The sequence below is a fragment of the Nerophis lumbriciformis genome, linkage group LG02 (assembly GCF_033978685.3).
Source record: "Nerophis lumbriciformis linkage group LG02, RoL_Nlum_v2.1, whole genome shotgun sequence".
Classification (NCBI taxonomy): Eukaryota; Metazoa; Chordata; class Actinopteri; order Syngnathiformes; family Syngnathidae; genus Nerophis; species Nerophis lumbriciformis.
Window position 1 is genome coordinate 53,324,743 of NC_084549.2, and position 17,706 is coordinate 53,342,448.

Consider the following 17,706-nt stretch of genomic DNA (forward strand, 5'->3'; position numbering starts at 1 on the left):
CATTCATAAGTTGCACGGTCCATCTTTACAAACTTATTTTCCTCTGGTTTATTACAAGAAGTTCGAGGTTCAAGGTTGAAGGCTTTTATTCGTCACATGCAGAGTACACCACAGTGAAATGCTTTTTTCCATGCTCTTCAGATATTGCATACAGTGGGATCCAAACACTAGTTGCTGAATCTAATACACTAAATACAAAAAATACAACAATTTGAATAGCTCTGATGTACATTAATTACAAGACAATAAGTTGCACAATAACTCCCAGTAGTTATAAATGATAAATGATAAATGGGTTGTACTTGTATAGTGCTTTTCTACCTTCAAGGTACTCAAAGCGCTTTGACAGTATTTCCACATTTACCCATTCACACACACATTCACACACTGATGGAGGGAGCTGCCATGCAAGGCGCTAACCAGCACCCATCAGGAGCATGGGTGAAGTGTCTTGCTCAGGACACAACGGACATGACGAGGTTGGTACTAGGTGGGGATTGAACCAGGGACCCTCGGGTCGCGCACGGCCATTCTTCCACTGCGCCACGCCGTCCCCCCGTTATGGTAGAAGTATCAGTACAAGTAAAAGTACAGTAGTCACAGTACCAGTGCAATATCAAATAGTATATACAGTATAGGAAGTAATAAATATTAAGGTGTCTACAGTTCTTTTGGCAGTTGAGTAGTGACAGTAGTATGAACAGAGGTAATGGAACAGTATGATTTCTTTATACTCTTGTTTTTACATTATTTACAGTCATTGAATGAAGAGTATTGTAGTCCGGTAATTAGAGTGGTAAGTAAAGTGATTCTTGTGCGCACGGTTTTGTGCAATAGTGATAAGTGTTAATCAGCGGTGAAGTTGAGCAGTCTGATGGCTTGGGGATAGAAGCTCCTCCTGAGTCTCTCCGTGTTGGCCATGAGACTCCGGTAGCGCTTGCCTAACTGCAGCAGTGAGAAGAGGCAGTTGCTTGGGTGGCTAGAGTCCCTCACTATCCTCTTGGCCTTGGATCTACACCGCCTGGTGTAGATGTTGCAGATGGTAGGGAGCACACCTCCAATGGTGCGCTCGGCTGATCTGGCCACTCTGCAGTCTGTTGCGGTCGTGTGCGGTGCTATTCCCAAACCAGGAGGTGATGTTTCCAGTCATGACACTCTGTTGTGCATGAGTAGAAGTTTCTGAGGATCTTGTGGTTTAGTTTGAACTTCCTGAGTCTCCTGAGGAAGTACAGACGCTGTCGTACCTTTTTCACCACGTTGTCTATGTATGTGGTCTAGGACAGGTCTTCTGATATTGTCACTCCGAGGTATTTGAAGTTGGTCACTCTCTCGACCGGCGTCCCGTCTATGCTGAGTGGACTGTAGTTCCTTGCCCCCCGTCTCCTAAAATCCACTATGATCTCCTTGGTCTTGCTGATGTTCAGGGCGAGGTGGTTCTCCTGACACCATAGTGCCAGGTTCTTCACAGAAGTAATTATCTAGTCAACGACAGCTGAGGTTGCTCCTTCAGGACACACTGCCCCTTAGTGTTTTGGAAGAGGATTACAAGGCGGGCGCCACCCCCCACAAAAAACTATAAGTCAAACGAGGCGCCGCCAGAGTGACACAAGCTGCGCAACGCCAGAGTATATTCCAGCCTTAAGGCTGTGTGCGGCCCCTAGAGGGATGTCAAAACATATCTGGTTCTCAGCTGTGGTCTGTCTGGGCTGCAGCGATGCTTAGTTGTAATACACTTTTACACCACTAGAGGCAGTAATGACAATCTCAAACAAAAAGAAGAAGTTTGGAGCAAAGGTTATAAATAAGTTTTTTAAACGCAAAAACTATTACCAAAGTGGTGAAGCTGTATTTTCATTTACACTTTAATTTTATTGACTGTTTAGTTGAGAAAGATAATCATTATTTATTTAGTTAATTTAATTTATACACAACATAATTATCTGTCTATCTGTGTTGGCCCTGCGATGAGGTGGCGACTTGTACAGGGTGTACCCCGCCTCCCGCCCGATTGTAGCTGAGATAGGCTCCAGCGCCCCCCGCAACCCCGGAGGGAATAAGCGGTAGAAAATGGATAGATGGATGGACAACATAATTGCATTTACATTTATTTTTCATCAGTTATTATTGAGTCAATTGTTATACAGTATATTTGTTTAGTGTATACTTTTCTAATCAGCCTGACCTAAGCCTAAGGTTTATGTGTTCAATAAATAATAATCTTTGTGATTAACGCATGTTTTTTTTTTGACAAGGTTGTGAACTGTATGTATGTTAAAATCAAGAGTAATGTTACTAATTCAGTAATAATATTTGAGTGGGCCCCAGGCTCTGCTGTAGTAAAAAAGTTAGGTCCCTGGATCAAAAAGGTTAAGAACCCCTGATTTAAGGGTTAAGTCTTAAAAATGTAAAATTGAATGTAAAAATTTTATATTGTGACATGTTGAGTTTCCTAGGAGATGATCAGCTCGCTTACAAGAAGTTCCTCTTTGCGTTGCCCAATAGCTTTTTGTTGTGTTGTCATTTTTGTGTTTGCACCGTAGTTAGTGTCGAGTGAAATTCAAGAATTCCATAATATATTTAACTATTAGCCACCCAGGGTGCACATGCCGTAATTGCACTCACCTAGAGTGCCACAAAATACCTGTCTAAGGGGCTGTAAATGGCCTAAGAGGCTGCAAATGAGACCCCTGCTTTGATCCAAGGAGGTGCCATTAATGTAACGTTTGCCAACAGGGAATAGAAAACTTAAGACAGCTACAACAAATGTCAACATGAATGGGCGACTGGTTAAACACAATGCAGCCAGAGGCACTTTAAGACTTGGACCAACTATTGCAAAATAGTTCCAAAACTGAATAGCAGGCTGGAAGAAGACAAGGTTCTTCATTAAAGGTCAGTCCTTACTAGACTAAAAAGATGAATGCCTTTATCATCTATGTATGTTTTTTTGGTTAAATGTGTTGGTCATAAGTACAAAATGTATCAAAGTTAATGAGACCAATCCTATGTGGTAAGGTATGGGTTTTTGTGTTCTCTTTTCACCTGTTAAGTTTTAGATTAGATGTCTGAAGTGGGAATGCAGCTTTGTAAAGCCAGTTTCTAGTTCCACAGCACAGTCCATCCATTGTATTATTTTTGAAGGGAACCAACAGAACTGATCAGTACCAAACTACTATTTGGCACTTTTATGGGAGGTTACCAACTCAAGTGAGAAAGGATTTAACGTGTTGGCGGTCGTTTGTTTGTCATTGATCACAAAACAACACAACAGGTTTTTCAACCAAAACTCAACCATTTGACTAAATGTCTTTTTACTGAGGTTTGCATAACATAGATCTGCAAGAATGTAGCTTGACCTCCCTCATGTTCAAGACTGAACTAAAAAATGTTTGCAGGAAGCGTAGGCCTTTGCCTGCCCTGTCTACCTTCCATCCATTTTCTACCGCTTGCCCCTATCAGGGTTGCAGGAAGGTTGGACCATATCCCAGCTACACTCGAGCGGAAGGCAGGATACACCCTGGACGAGGTGCCATCTCATTGCAGGGCCAACACAGCTACCTGTAGTAAAAAAGTCCTGATTCCAGACAGTTCTCCAGATCGGCCCCAAAATGAAATTACTTGGTCTTTAGCTCATTTCTGATATTTCCTGAAAGTTTCATGAAAATCTGCCAATAACTTTTTAAAGGGGAACTGCACTTTTTTTTTTCGGAATTTTGCCTATCGTTCACGATCATTATGAAAGACATATGACGACGGATGGATTCTAAATGTTAAATAAAGCGGAGCCAATTGGAGCTCCACTATTCTGCCCATAAAATCCGATAAATAACCATTCAAAATGCGCAAACAATACTCAATTTACATTTCGTGACTTGCATATTAACCATGTATTTGTGATATTGTTATTATGAACGCTAACGCAGGCCAACTATTTAGAACGGCGACGTGATCACTTGGGTGTGTCCCTATGTTTACATCATTGAGTGGTCTGCTGCTTCCTAGCTTCTTTGCTCCCTGTACATTTATTGTAGATTTTAAATCATGCCTCTCACCAAAAAAGTAGATGACTGAGAATATAATCCGACAAGTTGGGACATGTTGTCAGCCATATAGGACCTGGAACTGAAGAGGATGACACCAAATGCGCTTGTTCTCCCCCGTCCCCCGCCCCATTTCTTCGTTAACGATTAAGACGTTAACAATAACATTAACGCCAGCTGCACTGAAGCAGACAAACAGGCAATTCAGAGGGTCATAAAGTCTGCACAAAAAATCATCGGATGCCCCCTCCCCTCCCTGAAGGATTTACACAACTCCCGCTGCCTCAACAGAGCAAAAAGCAACACCAAGGACAGCACACACCCAGGCTTCCACCTGTTCGACCTACTACCATCGGGCAGGCGCTATAGGTGCATCAGAGCCAGAACAAACACTCAGAGACAGCTTCTTTCCCAGAGCTGTCACCATCTTGAACTCTAACTTATAATAATAATTCACCCCTATACAATATCCTACCCTAATACCCTACTGTGCAATATTACCCTTCGAGTGCAATACGTCCGACACTGATTGTTATTTATTACTCCGGTACTCTTGTCTTGTTCTGTATATTGTACAGTATTTTGTATTTCTATAGTGTTTTGTATATTGTACAGGATTGCTTATTATTTTTATTGGATAGTAGTCTGTTTATTTCAATTGTTAGTTTTTTCTTTATTACCTGTTGTGTAACTTAATTTATTTTTACCCCATATTTGTTCCCACTACCGCACCTTAAATTGGAGTCCTTAATCTCGCTATATGCAAATATAATGACAATAAAGTCCATTCTATTCTATTCTATTCTATTCTACATAAGGCAGTCCTTCTCAAATATGCGTCCCCCCAGTGCGATGCCAGGCTGCCAGTGTGTGACCAAGGGAAACAGGCTTTTTTTTGTCCTACTAGAATATGAAGAAGTTTATGTAGCGCTTGGCTTGTGTGTCATGATCCTGCATCTTCTTTTTGTTGCAGTGCCTAGTTTTTGGGTCACGGCGTGTAGCCACCTGCACGCACACCTGATACCCATTTCCTCCAGACTACTTAAGCTCTCCAGGGCTTTCACTCGCCGGCAGTTCATTCCTGATGTTTCACCCTTCCAGTCGTGTACATCTCTTCGTCTTTAGCTCCCCTCACGCTTCTCGTTCCCTGTGGCTCAGTCCCGCCATTGCGGTTGAAGTGTTATGGCAAATGTTATTCTCCACACCTGTGTGTGATTTCCGTTTCTCACACCTTAAGCGTGTATCCTTAGGTTTTTTTCCTCACACCTTCTTGAGTGCTCTTTTTAATATTATTTCAAAATGTTTCTACTCTCCCTTGCCGATTATGACACTGTAACTATGGTGGGGGAAGAGGAAAGACCGGTGTATTGTTTTCCTTAATGTTAATAAGGATACAATGTTGTGCAGAGGTGTACTTGTAACAATTTTATAGAGAAATTATACTATTTATAGTCACGGTGGAGAATGTGTGTGTGTGTGTGTGTGTGTGTGTGTGTGTGTGTGTGTGTGTGTGTGTGTGTGTGTGTGTGTGTGTGTGTGTGTGTGTGTGTGTGTGTGTGTGTGTGTCAGGGGGGATACAATTGAGACGTACTGACGTAAGGTAAAATCCACTCAGTTGTTCCTTATGTAATTTCTGACATTTCCTAAAGGTTTCATGAAAATCCTCCCATAACAGTTTTAGGTATTTTACTAACTAACAGACAAACCAACGACAAAAATTACATAACCCCCTGGCGGAAGTAATAAACAGTGCCTCTACCACTTGCAGCCAAGGAGCATTCCATTATTCCTACATTGCTTCAAGACACGACTAATCAACAATCAATACCACTCACTCGACTCTATCCTCCTATTTACATTGATATAAGACTTTTTCACTTCCGATACGATATCACTATTGAACCCGTGAGTATTGGCCGATGGGGAACATATTCTAAGTAACAAAGACTTAATCTGGAGCTATTTGGACACCAGGGGAACATATTCTAAGTACCCTAACCCTAACCTTATTGAGGGAAGACTCTTAGTTAATGGCTTACTGGTTGTATAATAAGGCCATGCAGAATAAGGCATTAATAAGTACTTAATAATTAAAGTTAAGTTAAAGTACCAATGATTGTCATACACACACCAGGTGTGGTGAATTTTGTCTGCATTTGACCCATCCCCTTGTTCACCCCCTGGTGGCCGCGCCCAGGAATCATTTTTGGCGATTTAACCCCCAATTCCAACCCTTGATGCTGAGTGCCAAGCAGGGAAGTAATGGGTCCCATTTTTAAAGTCTTTGGTATGACTCGGCCGGGGTTTGAACTCACAACCTACCGATCTAAGGGCGGACACTCAAACCACTAGGCCACGGAGCCAATATGTTACTAATTTGCATGTTAATAAGCAACTAACTAATGGTTATACATATATATATATATATATATTTTAATTACTATTATTTTTTTCAATGTGGAATGCTAGACAATATTTGATGAAGCGAAATTAGTTAAAAAAAGAATAATTGTAGGAATTAAAAATACTAACCTATTTATTATTAACTTCTGAAATAGACTTACGCTGTCTTAAAGTTAAACTGAAGTGGTATTTTTCTTTTTTTTGGGCGATACCCAATGGCCACAATAATTCAATAAATTAAGCTCATGACACAGTAAGTTGAATGATACAGACACATTTATTACTGGATACTTTCTAATACACTTCTTCCTTGGAGACTTTGTATGTGCAAGTAATATGCAACTACCGGTACAATTATTTGATACTTGTTTATATTGAGTGCTAATTCTTAGCTGCAATATTGTTACAGTAAGGACACTTATTACGTATGTCTAGCTCGTGTGTTATTGTGTGCTTCGCTGTTGTGCAGCTGCAAGTTCCTAGTAGCCTATAACCTACCATGTTTACCTTTTGGAAATGACTAGACTGAAATACAAAAAAAGACCAACTTTGTGTGTTTATTGGAGGACATTTAGATGTTAACTGGCTGTCCAGCTTTGCACAAGTAAACACGCTGCAGGACTGCTTGTATCGGAGATTGTATCACACATTTTATGAAGAAGCCCATATCATCCAGTAGTTTTTTTTTGTTGTTGTTGATATCGGACAGATATCCGATATCAATATCGGGTCTGTACATTCCTATAAGATCATTCCACCACCCTCATCAGTCCACACATTTTTTGCAGAGGAAACAGATCCACATTTAGCTTTCCAAACCGTACTGTGGTGAGCTGAACTAAACCGTATCACTTGGTGGAAATGTGGCTTAAGTGTGGGAGAATGAGTCTACCCACAGAAAGGAAATGCAGCTGTACACATCATATAAATGTATTTTACCTCGTGTACAGCTGAAGTTAGCTCACCAGATGTTTTGGCGCATTCCCTTTTTTGGCAGCTCACACTTGTAAAAACGTTCTAAATACAACAAAAGCAGACATTTTTACTGCTGCTAGAACCAAGCGATTGTTTTCTTGTCTTACACTTCACTTTGGAAGTAAAACACTGCTGTTAAACACTGCACAATGTCTTCTGTTCTAATATTGATACTCTTCTTTTCTTTGGTCCCAAAAATTATATTCAGATAGCATCTCTTGCAGAACGTCCTGTATTAGGAGTGTCACAATCCAATATTGATATCAGATATCTATCCGATATCAGCAACAACAAAAAACAAGTATGGGATTTTATGAGCTAGCATGTCAAATGTGCGATATAATCCCCGATACAAGAAGTCCTGAAGCATGTTTACTTCGACAATGCTGGACAGCCAGTTAACATCAAAAACTTCTAGTGCTCTTGAATAAACCTAAGTAGCTATCGCTATCGATATTCCTATCGGCAATACTGGCCTCGTATTCACTTGGAAGCGGCTTAACAATTAGCAGTACAGAGTCAATTCATTTACCATGAATTGCCCGATTGTAGCTGAGATAGGCTCCAGCGCCCCCCGCGACCCCAAAGGGAATAAGCGGTACAAAATGGATGGATGGATGATTTACGTGGACCCCGACTTAAACAAGTTGAAAAACGTATTCGGGTGTTACCATTTAGTGGTCAATTGTACGGAATATGTACTGAACTGTGCAATCTACTAATAATGGAAAAAAATGCTAATCAGACTCATTTCACAGCCGAGAGAAAAACTATTTCTCGTTGAGCGGGGCCTCTTTCATGGCACATATTCCCTTGGCCCCTCCCCCTGCACTCAGATCTCCCTCTGTCTGTCTGCTGGTTCTGGTCAGCTCCTTCTTCGTCGATGTACAGTAAGTGGATGTGACTTTTTCAAAAGGATATTATTGTAGCAGTATGGTGTTAAAGTAAAGGATTTGTGTGATTTCTGATTGTTTGTGAGAGCACCATAATTACTTCTGTTTGTCCGCGTTTTGGCTGAGAAGAGCATTCAGCACAGTTTAGGTTGTTGTTTTGACTTGTTAATAACTAAAAATATGTTATATCTCCCCCTTATTAAGTTTGTTTGATATACAGTATTGTATCGCATTTTATATGATGTTCAAAGTGTACAATGGATCCCATTATTAGGGACCGCAATGTCCCTTTGGGACAGAGAACCCTATTGTTATTGTAAGGTTTTATTATTATTATTCCGCCGCCTCTTTGAGCTGTAATTTGACCCCCTTGACATGCTTCACAACTCACCATATTTGACACACATCAGGACTGGCGAAAATTGCCATCTAATAAAAAAAAACAACCCAAAACTTAAAATTGCGCTCTAGCGCCCCCTAGGAAGAAAACACAGACAAAACTGCCTATAACTACCAGTAGGAATGTCGTAGCGACATGAAACAAAAACGTCTATGTAGTTCTCATTTAGACCTAGATTTCATACACGAACATCCTTCAGCAAAAATCAACAGGAAGTTGGCAATTCCCCCTTCAAAACAAAAGTTTCGTAAAAACAGTAATTTTTGCCTCTTTGAGCTGTAATTTGACCTCCTTAACATGCTTCAAAACTCACCAAACTGGACACACACATCAGGACTGGTGAAAAATGCGACCTAATAAAAAAATAAATAAAAAAAACTCAAAATTGCGCTCTAGCGCCCCCTAGGAAGAAAACACAGACAAAACTGCTCGTAGGAAGAAAATACAGACAAAACTGCCTGTAACTTCCAGTAGGAATGTCTGAGAGACATGAATACTCTATGTAGGTCTCACTTAGACCTACATTTCATAAATTGACAACCCCCAGCAAAAATCAACAGGACGTTTGCAATTCCCCCTTCAAAACAAAAGTTTTGTAAAAACCGGTCACCTTTTTTCAAACATTACTGTGAGCTCTGAGCGCGTTTGTCGTGTCGGCTTCAAACTAGCACAGGAGAGAGATTGAACCCTTCTGATTAAAAGTTGACGAAAGAGTTTTAATAACTGCTCCGGTTTGGATTTTATGTGCCGTCAAAGTCGGTCCCGTCCATCGCTGTTTACAGCTTTAATTTTACGTTGTTTCTTATGGAGAAATTTGCTTCACTATACAAACTTTAAGAATTAGAAACCCTGTATAAGAACCAACATTTGGTTCCACTTTCTGAATGAATACATTGTGGAGAATGTTCTCCAGTCCAAAACCACCTCCAACATGACTTATTTGTCAGTGATGGTCTGTAGAAGCATGTCAGCACAGACCTACACTGGGTGCAAAAGTACTGTGACTGCTGTTAAGGTACTAGACTGAGAGCCAGACCAGACGCTGGTGCCGTGGACCCTAGATGATGGTTCATGCTTCTTAGTAGTGACTACGACATCCCTTATGACACAGTTGTGAACCATTTCAAGTTCAGTGTGTCAAATCAACACATCAAGTGTAAATAGTAAATACAGTTTAGACATTAACCTTAACAGTCCAGCTGCAATGGATTCAATGTGCTGTCAGTTAAAGGACAATGACTGAAAGTGAGTGAGGACTGAACTAACACTGCCACCACAGAAGTCAGGCGAGTTAACCGCTAGACCATGAGTGACTTGCAAAGTAAACAAATAAGAGACTCACCTGGTACAATCTCTTCTTGTGTCCCAAAAACCACCACTGGTTTGTCGAGTGTCGGCAGTGGGCGTGGGGTCAGTGGGTCCGTGGGCTTCTGGTTCACTGTAACTGGCTTATTGGCAGGTGGATTTGGAAGAACAGTGTAGCCCATTCCCCCAGGACAGATGTCTTTGAACATGGCTGTGAAGAAAAAGAACAACAAAACTTAGAGGGGAACTGCACTTTTTTGGAATTATGTTCATCATCCAAAATCCTTGTGTGAGAAAAAAAACACGTCTTTCGATTCTCTACGCGATCTAAATAGAGAAAAACTGCGAGCAAGAAGTGGTTAACAATGTAGGTACTGGGAATTAACTTATTTTGCCTATAAAGCACAAAAACATCCATCAATACATGCTGTAAAGATGTAATGTAGTAACAGACACATGATAACATGTGATATTTACGTATTTTGTTCTTTTTAAGCATTACCATAACTACTTTCCTGGTCGCATTTCACTGAGCGCATAGCAATGAATGCAACTTTAATCAACAACAATAACAACTACTAAACCTGGCAGACATGGTGAGAGCCAACGACTACTACTTTTGGACAAATGATAATTCACAACTCTATCTTTTTGAGTCTGGATGTAAAGGGGATGAGCTACAAGTTTTAGAAGCTGGGTACTACCGTATTTTTCGGACTATAAGTCGCAGTTTTTTTCATAGTTTGGCCGGGGGTGCAACTTATACTCAGAAGCGACTTATTTGTGAAATTATTAACACATTACCGTAAAATATTAAATAATATTATTTAGCTTTATTCGTTCTATTTTATCCACTAGCGACGCTGAGATCATTATTCATGCGTTCGTTACGTCTCGTCTCGACTACTGTAACGTATTATTTTCGGGTCTCCCTATGTCTAGCATTAAAAGATTACAATTGGTACAAAATGCGGCTGCTAGACTTTTGACAAGAACAAGAAAGTTTGATCATATTACGCCTATACTGGCTCACCTGCACTGGCTTCCTGTGCACTGTGACTTTAAGGTTTTACTACTTACGTATAAAATACTACATGGTCTAGCTCCGTCCTATCTTGTCGATTGTATTGTACCATATGTCCCGGCAAGAAATCTGCGTTCAAAGAACTCCGGCTTATTAGTGATTCCCAGAGCCCAAAAAAAGTCTGCGGGCTATAGAGCGTTTTCTATTCGGGCTCCAGTACTATGGAATGCCCTCCCGGTAACAATTAGAGATGCTACCTCAGTAGAAGCATTTAAGTCCCATCTTAAAACTCATTTGTATACTCTAGCCTTTAAATAGACCCCCCTTTTAGACCAGTTGATCTGCTGTTTCTTTTCTTTTCTCCTCTGCTAAAAATTATCTTACTAGTTTTTAAATCCTTACGTGGTCTTGCCCCACCGTACCTCTCTGAGCTGCTCCACCTCTATTCCCCCACCCGGTCCCTCAGGTCAGCTGATCAGCTGATCCTGGAGGTACCCAAAACAAAGCGCAAGCTCAGAGGGGACAGAGCCTTCTCTGTTGCGGGTCCCAAACTCTGGAACGATCTCCCTCTCCATGTGAGACAGGCCCCTTCTTTGGCTATTTTTAAGACCCTTCTTAAAACCCTTTTTTATTCACTGGCTTTTAACCCAGCATGAGACTTTAATCTGTTTTTAGCTTTTAACTTTTTTAACTGTTTTTAACTTTTAAACTGTTTTTTTATCTAACAAGTTGTTCTTAGGGTAATTTGCATTTGCCTTTTCAATGTGTATTTTTATTTCTGTTTTAAATGTTATTTTTTAGTCTGTCCTTTGCCTCTATTTCTTTGTGGTGTACAGCCCTTTGTTTTTCAACTGTGCTTGTTTTTAAAGGGCTTTATAAATAAAGTTGGTGGTATGGTATGGTAAATAGAGCCTTGTTGACGTTTTTTGGATATTTTTTTTGCGTGTTTAATAAGCATTGTTACTCACCTCATGCTAGCAGTTTTTCACTATTTAGAACAAACAGAAAAGAGAAATACTTGCGTGTTTTTGTCCCACATAAGTATTGTGAATGATGGGTAAAATTCCAAAAAAGTGCAGTTTCCCTTTAAAGGTGGAGTAAAGAACGCCTACTGCCTGTTCCTGGATAATTCATTTACCAAAGAGTAGTACAGAAAGAAGCCTGCAGCATTCAGGAAAGCTGTGATCTTCATGCAAGATAAGACTACATCGCGCACAACCAACTAAAAGCAAAATTCTTCGGCTTAGCGAGCAAAAGGCTTTGATGATGACCGAAGAATGACCTGGCACTTTCCTCACCTGACTTACCGCAAGTCCTATTAGGATTTGTGAGCACTTGTCAAAGATGAGACAAAACATCTCTTTGAAAACTAATTGCTAGGTTGTGGTGAACTGAATAAAAATCACTGAACTGACTAGACCATTTACTTCTAAAATGTAATATATTGATTATAGAGGTGCATCAATTCGTCAACATCGTCGACAAAAATAATAGTCTGTGACATCATTGCTTGTGTATTTCTGTAAAAAAATGAACATGCGACCGGCTACTAGCAGCAAGAGGAAGAAAAAAATGGCTGTGGCTACTGCAACAACATCAAAATATGGAAACCCTAAACATGTCAAAGACACTAATAACTAGCTCAGTTTACAAAGTGGACCTTGCTTTTCATGGCAGTTCGTCTGTTATGAGTGAGCATTTAAACGCTTGTCAGACATCTGGAGAATGCGGTCTCTCAGTAAGATAGTGAGCTTGTTAGCCAGCTGGCTAACAAAAGAGACTCTCATAATCCCTTACTTGTTTTTTTTTGCTGATATCAGACCGATATACGATATCAATGCCACTCAGAGTAAATGTTGTACTTCACCATTACATTACTTTATAAAACTATAGTGGTTGTTTGTACACCACTTATTTGTATTGTTTTTCGTATAATACTTCGTATCTAAAAGTTTATTCTTCTTTTTAAATGGGATGCTACATGATATTATTTTTTCTTTTCTTGAGGGGGGCAAGCACAAATTAATGGGCGACACTCTTGAATGGAGGTACCACTGTATGGCAACACTTTGAATGTAAGTGAAAGTTCCTTTCCTGTTGCCTCCACCAACCCTTCTTTTGTTTTTATTGATTTTTACATAACCATGTATGTCGTTGACTTAGCGGGCACTTTTTAGTAACATGAAAAGTGTGTTACACCGCTAATTGCCTCCCATTTAACAGTCCCTCCAATAATCTACGACCAATTCAACCAATCCGTGACAATTATGCGCGTCCTCGCAATTTTGTCCAATGGTCGCAACTTAACCTGCACTCAAACGCACACGTCAAGTGGCTAATCAGGAGGGACCAAACATCTTTTCGTGTCTTTCTCGCCATTTTTGGGTCTTAAATGGCAGTCAAAGTGTACAAACTTTTCAAAATACCTACTCAGACTTCTTCTGTCTAGGTGAAATGCATGATTTATGATCTAGAATAAACTTACAGGGAGCAAGGAAGCAAGGAAGCAGCAGATCACATATAAGGAAAGAAACTACTGATCATGGCACCACTCTAAATAGTTTGTCCGAGTTAGTACTTTTAATAACAATATCACTAATACTTGGTCAAAGTTCAAGTCACGAAATGTATTGTAGGAGCTTTTTGAATTTATTGGATTTTATGGGCGAAATAGAGGTGCTTCCTTCGGCCCCGCTCTAAGCAACTTTTATTTACAATGTGTGAATGTGTGTGTGAATGGGTGAATGTGGAAATACTGTCAAAGCGCTTTGAGTACCTTGAAGGTAGAAAAGCGCTATACAAGTATAACCCATTTATCATTTATTTATCATTTATTTAATATTTAGAATTAGAGATGTCCGATAATATCGGCCTGCCGATATTATCGGACATTCACCCGATATTATCGGCCGATAAATGCGTTAAAATGTAATATCAGAAATTATCGGTATCGTTTTTTTAATTATCGGTATCGTTTTTTGTTGTTGTTTTTTTTAATTAAATCAACATAAAAAACACAAGATACACTTACAATTAGTGCACCAACCCAAAAAAAACCTTCCCCCATTTACACTCATTCACACAAAAGGGTTCTTTCTTTCTGTTATTAATATTCTGGTTCCTACATTATATATCAATATATATCAATACAGTCTGCAAGGGATACAGTCCGTAAGCACACATGATTGTGCGTGCTGCTGGTCCACTAATAGTACTAACCTTTAACAGTTAATTTGACTCATTTTCATTAATTACTAGTTTCTATGTAACTGTTTTTATATTGTTTTACTTTCTTTTTTATACAAGAATTTTTTTTTAATTTATTTATCTTATTTTATTTTATTTTATTTTTTTAAAAGTACCTTATCTTCACCATACCTGGTTGTCCAAATTAGGCATGATAATGTGTTAATTCCACGACTGTATATATCGGTATCGGTTGATATCGGTATCGGTAAGTAAAGAGTTGGACAATATCGGAATATCGGATATCGGCAAAAAGCCATTATCGGACATCCCTATTTAGAATCCATAAAAATGTTGTCGTCGTCATCTCTTTCATAATGATTGTGACAATAGGAAAAAAAAAAAAAAAAGAAGTGCAGTACATTTTTCAAGCATTAAACAACTTGTGAACAGAGCAGACAGCGCAAACTAAGGCAGCCTTTGGTGGTGTTTTTTTTTCTCTACGATTATAATTAATTATTACTATGATTAGTTATTAGTTACTTATAACGGTACAGTAATTTGACAATGAGCTCTTACTATGTGCTTTTACAGCCATCTAGTGTCTTATTTTAAGTCTGCGTAGTTAAGATTACAAGGAACACTTAAAACAACGACAACAAATTGATAAAATGACAAGTTCATTCAATATTATTGAAAACAAATAAGCAACTTTTGCCGCAATCGTCTGTAAAAGCTGCTGCAAGTTCAGGCCTGTGAAATCCTGGAGGGACTGACTTTAATCATTGTGACGATTTAGAAGTTTGTAATTGGTCAACAGTCAAATGAAAGCTGAAGGATATGATCGCTTCAGTAATTGTGCATTCTGTTTGCCTTTTACAAATGAAAGTGCTAAACAGTTGAAGTGGGATAAAGAACAGGCGACAGAGACATGATTAAGGTCTAAGGTCTGGGAGCCTTACCTGTTCCTGGAGGGGGACATTTGTCACAATGTGGTCCCCAGGCTTTGCCCACACTGCAGCAGCAGAGCTGCTTGCTCAGCTGAGCAGACACTGGGTGCAAACATTGCCTCCCCGAGCTCACCAAACGGAAGCAAGCTCCCTTCTCCTCTTGAACGGCAGATATGTTGGCTGAGGAGGAGTGCAGGAGGAGGGCAAAGACCAGAGCGGATGCGATGGAAGTGGCGCACCAGGGTGGAGGAGACAACACAAGGGAAAACACATGACAAAGTGAAGAAATCAAGAAGTCCCTTTTACCGAAGCAAACACAAATAATAGCAACAGTATTGTCCGCGGCCCTCAGACTGGCTGACTCACGTCGACAAACGCTTGTCGACATAACCGAAATCTTGCCTTCACGTGTGATTTTGTTCAGAGTCATAAGGATAATGGATGATAAACATTTTGTTGAAATGGCTTTCCTCTATTTGCGCATATTTATATTTTTTGTGTTTTCATACAAAATGTATACTCTTATCTTACAGAGCTAATTTTGCATGTCCCTCTTGAGTTTTTGTAAATCTTCATTACAGCGGCTAACAATTTAAAAATAAATATTTACTATGCGCTGAACAGGAAGTGAGTGTGTGCATGTTTAATGTGGAGTAAATACAAGTTATTTTGCTGCCTAGTGATAATGATGAAGTTAATACTACAACACACGTCTATGTAAATTAACCATTTTTCATTTAAATTATTATTTTGGTTCTCATATTTGGTCGAACATATAGCGTTTGTTGACGTCGACTTAAGTGGGCACGTTTTAGTAATAGGAAAAACACGGCGGACCAGGACTTGATAAGCTTGTCTACATAAATGGGACTGAAATCGTGTACATTTTTTGTCAATTACTATTGTCAGATTTAAACATTTTGAGGGAGAAATAGATGTTATGTAAAACACAAATGTCCTCTGCAGATTTATTAGGATGGAGGGTCAAATAGGAGAAACATAAATAAATAAATACATCTTTAAGGCTACGTTCACACTGCAGGGTAGGATTTCCAATTCTGTGTTGCTAGTGATCTACTAAGGCCGTGTGTACAATTGATAACAAGTACAAAAGTCGTGCAGACCGCCATGCTAAAGATAAGTTTTAGTGTGTATTATCGGTTGTCAACATGGAGACACTCATTTGCTTCACATTCCGTCTACATATCTGTGATCAGTGCGACCTTTTCTGCAACATAGAAGCGCAATCTAGACAACAGAACTTGTCTTTTTTAGCACTAAGAGACCGCACGACCGGCACAACACCGGAAAAAAGTATGTTGCAAGAAGTTTTTTTTCATGTATTAATAATCTCTTTATAAAAAAAAAAAAACTCCATTAAAAAACGCCAGTCTGCTCTCACTGGGATGGCGACTGATGAGATGTTCATATCTTCCACGTTTAAATGAAAAACCAAAAACCAAAAGCAAAACTATCTTTTCGTGTCTTCCTTGCGATCTCCAGGTCTAAGTTAAACGTCAAGGTTGACTTCTCATAAACTTCTCGGTTTATGGCCACAACCTCCTACTGTACAACTAAGAGGCCTGATTTATAATCTAAAATGAACTTTTTTTATCAGCTCAGAGGCAATGCAGCAGAAGCTCAGTGCGTCAATAGCTGCATTAGCTAGTTACCCGTCTGTGATCCCGCATACTTGCCAACCTTGAGACCTCCGATTTCGGGAGGTGGGGAGGTGGGGGGGGGGGGGGGTCGGAGGTGGGGCGTGGGCGTGGTTGGGGGCGCATGGTTAAGAGGGGAGGAGTAGATTTACAGCTAGAATTCACCAAGTCAAGTATTTCATATATATATATATATATATATATATATATATATATATATATATATATATATATATATATATATATATATATATATATATATAAGAAATACTTGACTTTCAGTGAATTCTAGCTATATATATATATATATATATATATATATATGCTTTACGGTAGACAAAAACGTGACTGCTGTTGTTGTGTGTTGTTACCGCGCTGGGAGGACGTTAATGAAACTGCCTAACAATAAACCCACATAAGAAACCAAGAATTGGGCAGGCACACTGTTTATATTGTGGGAAAGCGGACGTGAACTGTCGACACGTCACTCAGGTCCGCCTGAATTTCGGGAGATTTTCGGGAGAAAATTTGTCCCGGGAGGTTTTCGGGAGAGGCGCTGAATTTTGGGAGTCTCACGGAAAATCCGGGAGGGTTGGCAAGTATGGTGATCCCGGCCCCGCTAAAAGTACTTCCTCAACATTAACGCTTATATTAACAATATCGGTAACACTTGGTTAAAAAATCACAAGTCAAGACATGTGATTCGCGGTTTTTCTCTGTGTTTTTTAGAGGGCTCTATGCGCGCAATAGATTACTCCCATTAGCTTCATTGTTAGCCACCTCGTACTTGCAGTATAATACAAGTTAGAATGCATAAAACAAAGAAAGATGCGTTCTTGTCTAAATTTTAAAAAAAAAGTAGTACTCTTTCC

At 39.6% G+C, this 17,706-nt stretch overlaps 1 protein-coding gene across 4 annotated transcripts in view; it reads right to left on the bottom strand.

Annotated features, from left to right (window-relative positions):
- The window catches only part of ltbp1 (latent transforming growth factor beta binding protein 1), a 345,179-nt gene that overhangs the window by 128,643 nt on the left and 198,830 nt on the right, over positions 1–17,706 (bottom strand). For 3 of the 4 annotated variants that reach the window (XM_061964595.2, XM_061964590.2, XM_061964608.2), the window contains exons 10-11: positions 15,189–15,356; positions 10,054–10,227 (exon numbers count right to left, since the gene is read on the bottom strand). In XM_061964595.2, the coding sequence (XP_061820579.2) occupies positions 10,054–10,227; positions 15,189–15,356 (342 nt within the window). The remainder of the gene's footprint in view (positions 1–10,053; positions 10,228–15,188; positions 15,357–17,706) is intronic. The other variant, XM_061964602.2, reaches the window with a different exon arrangement.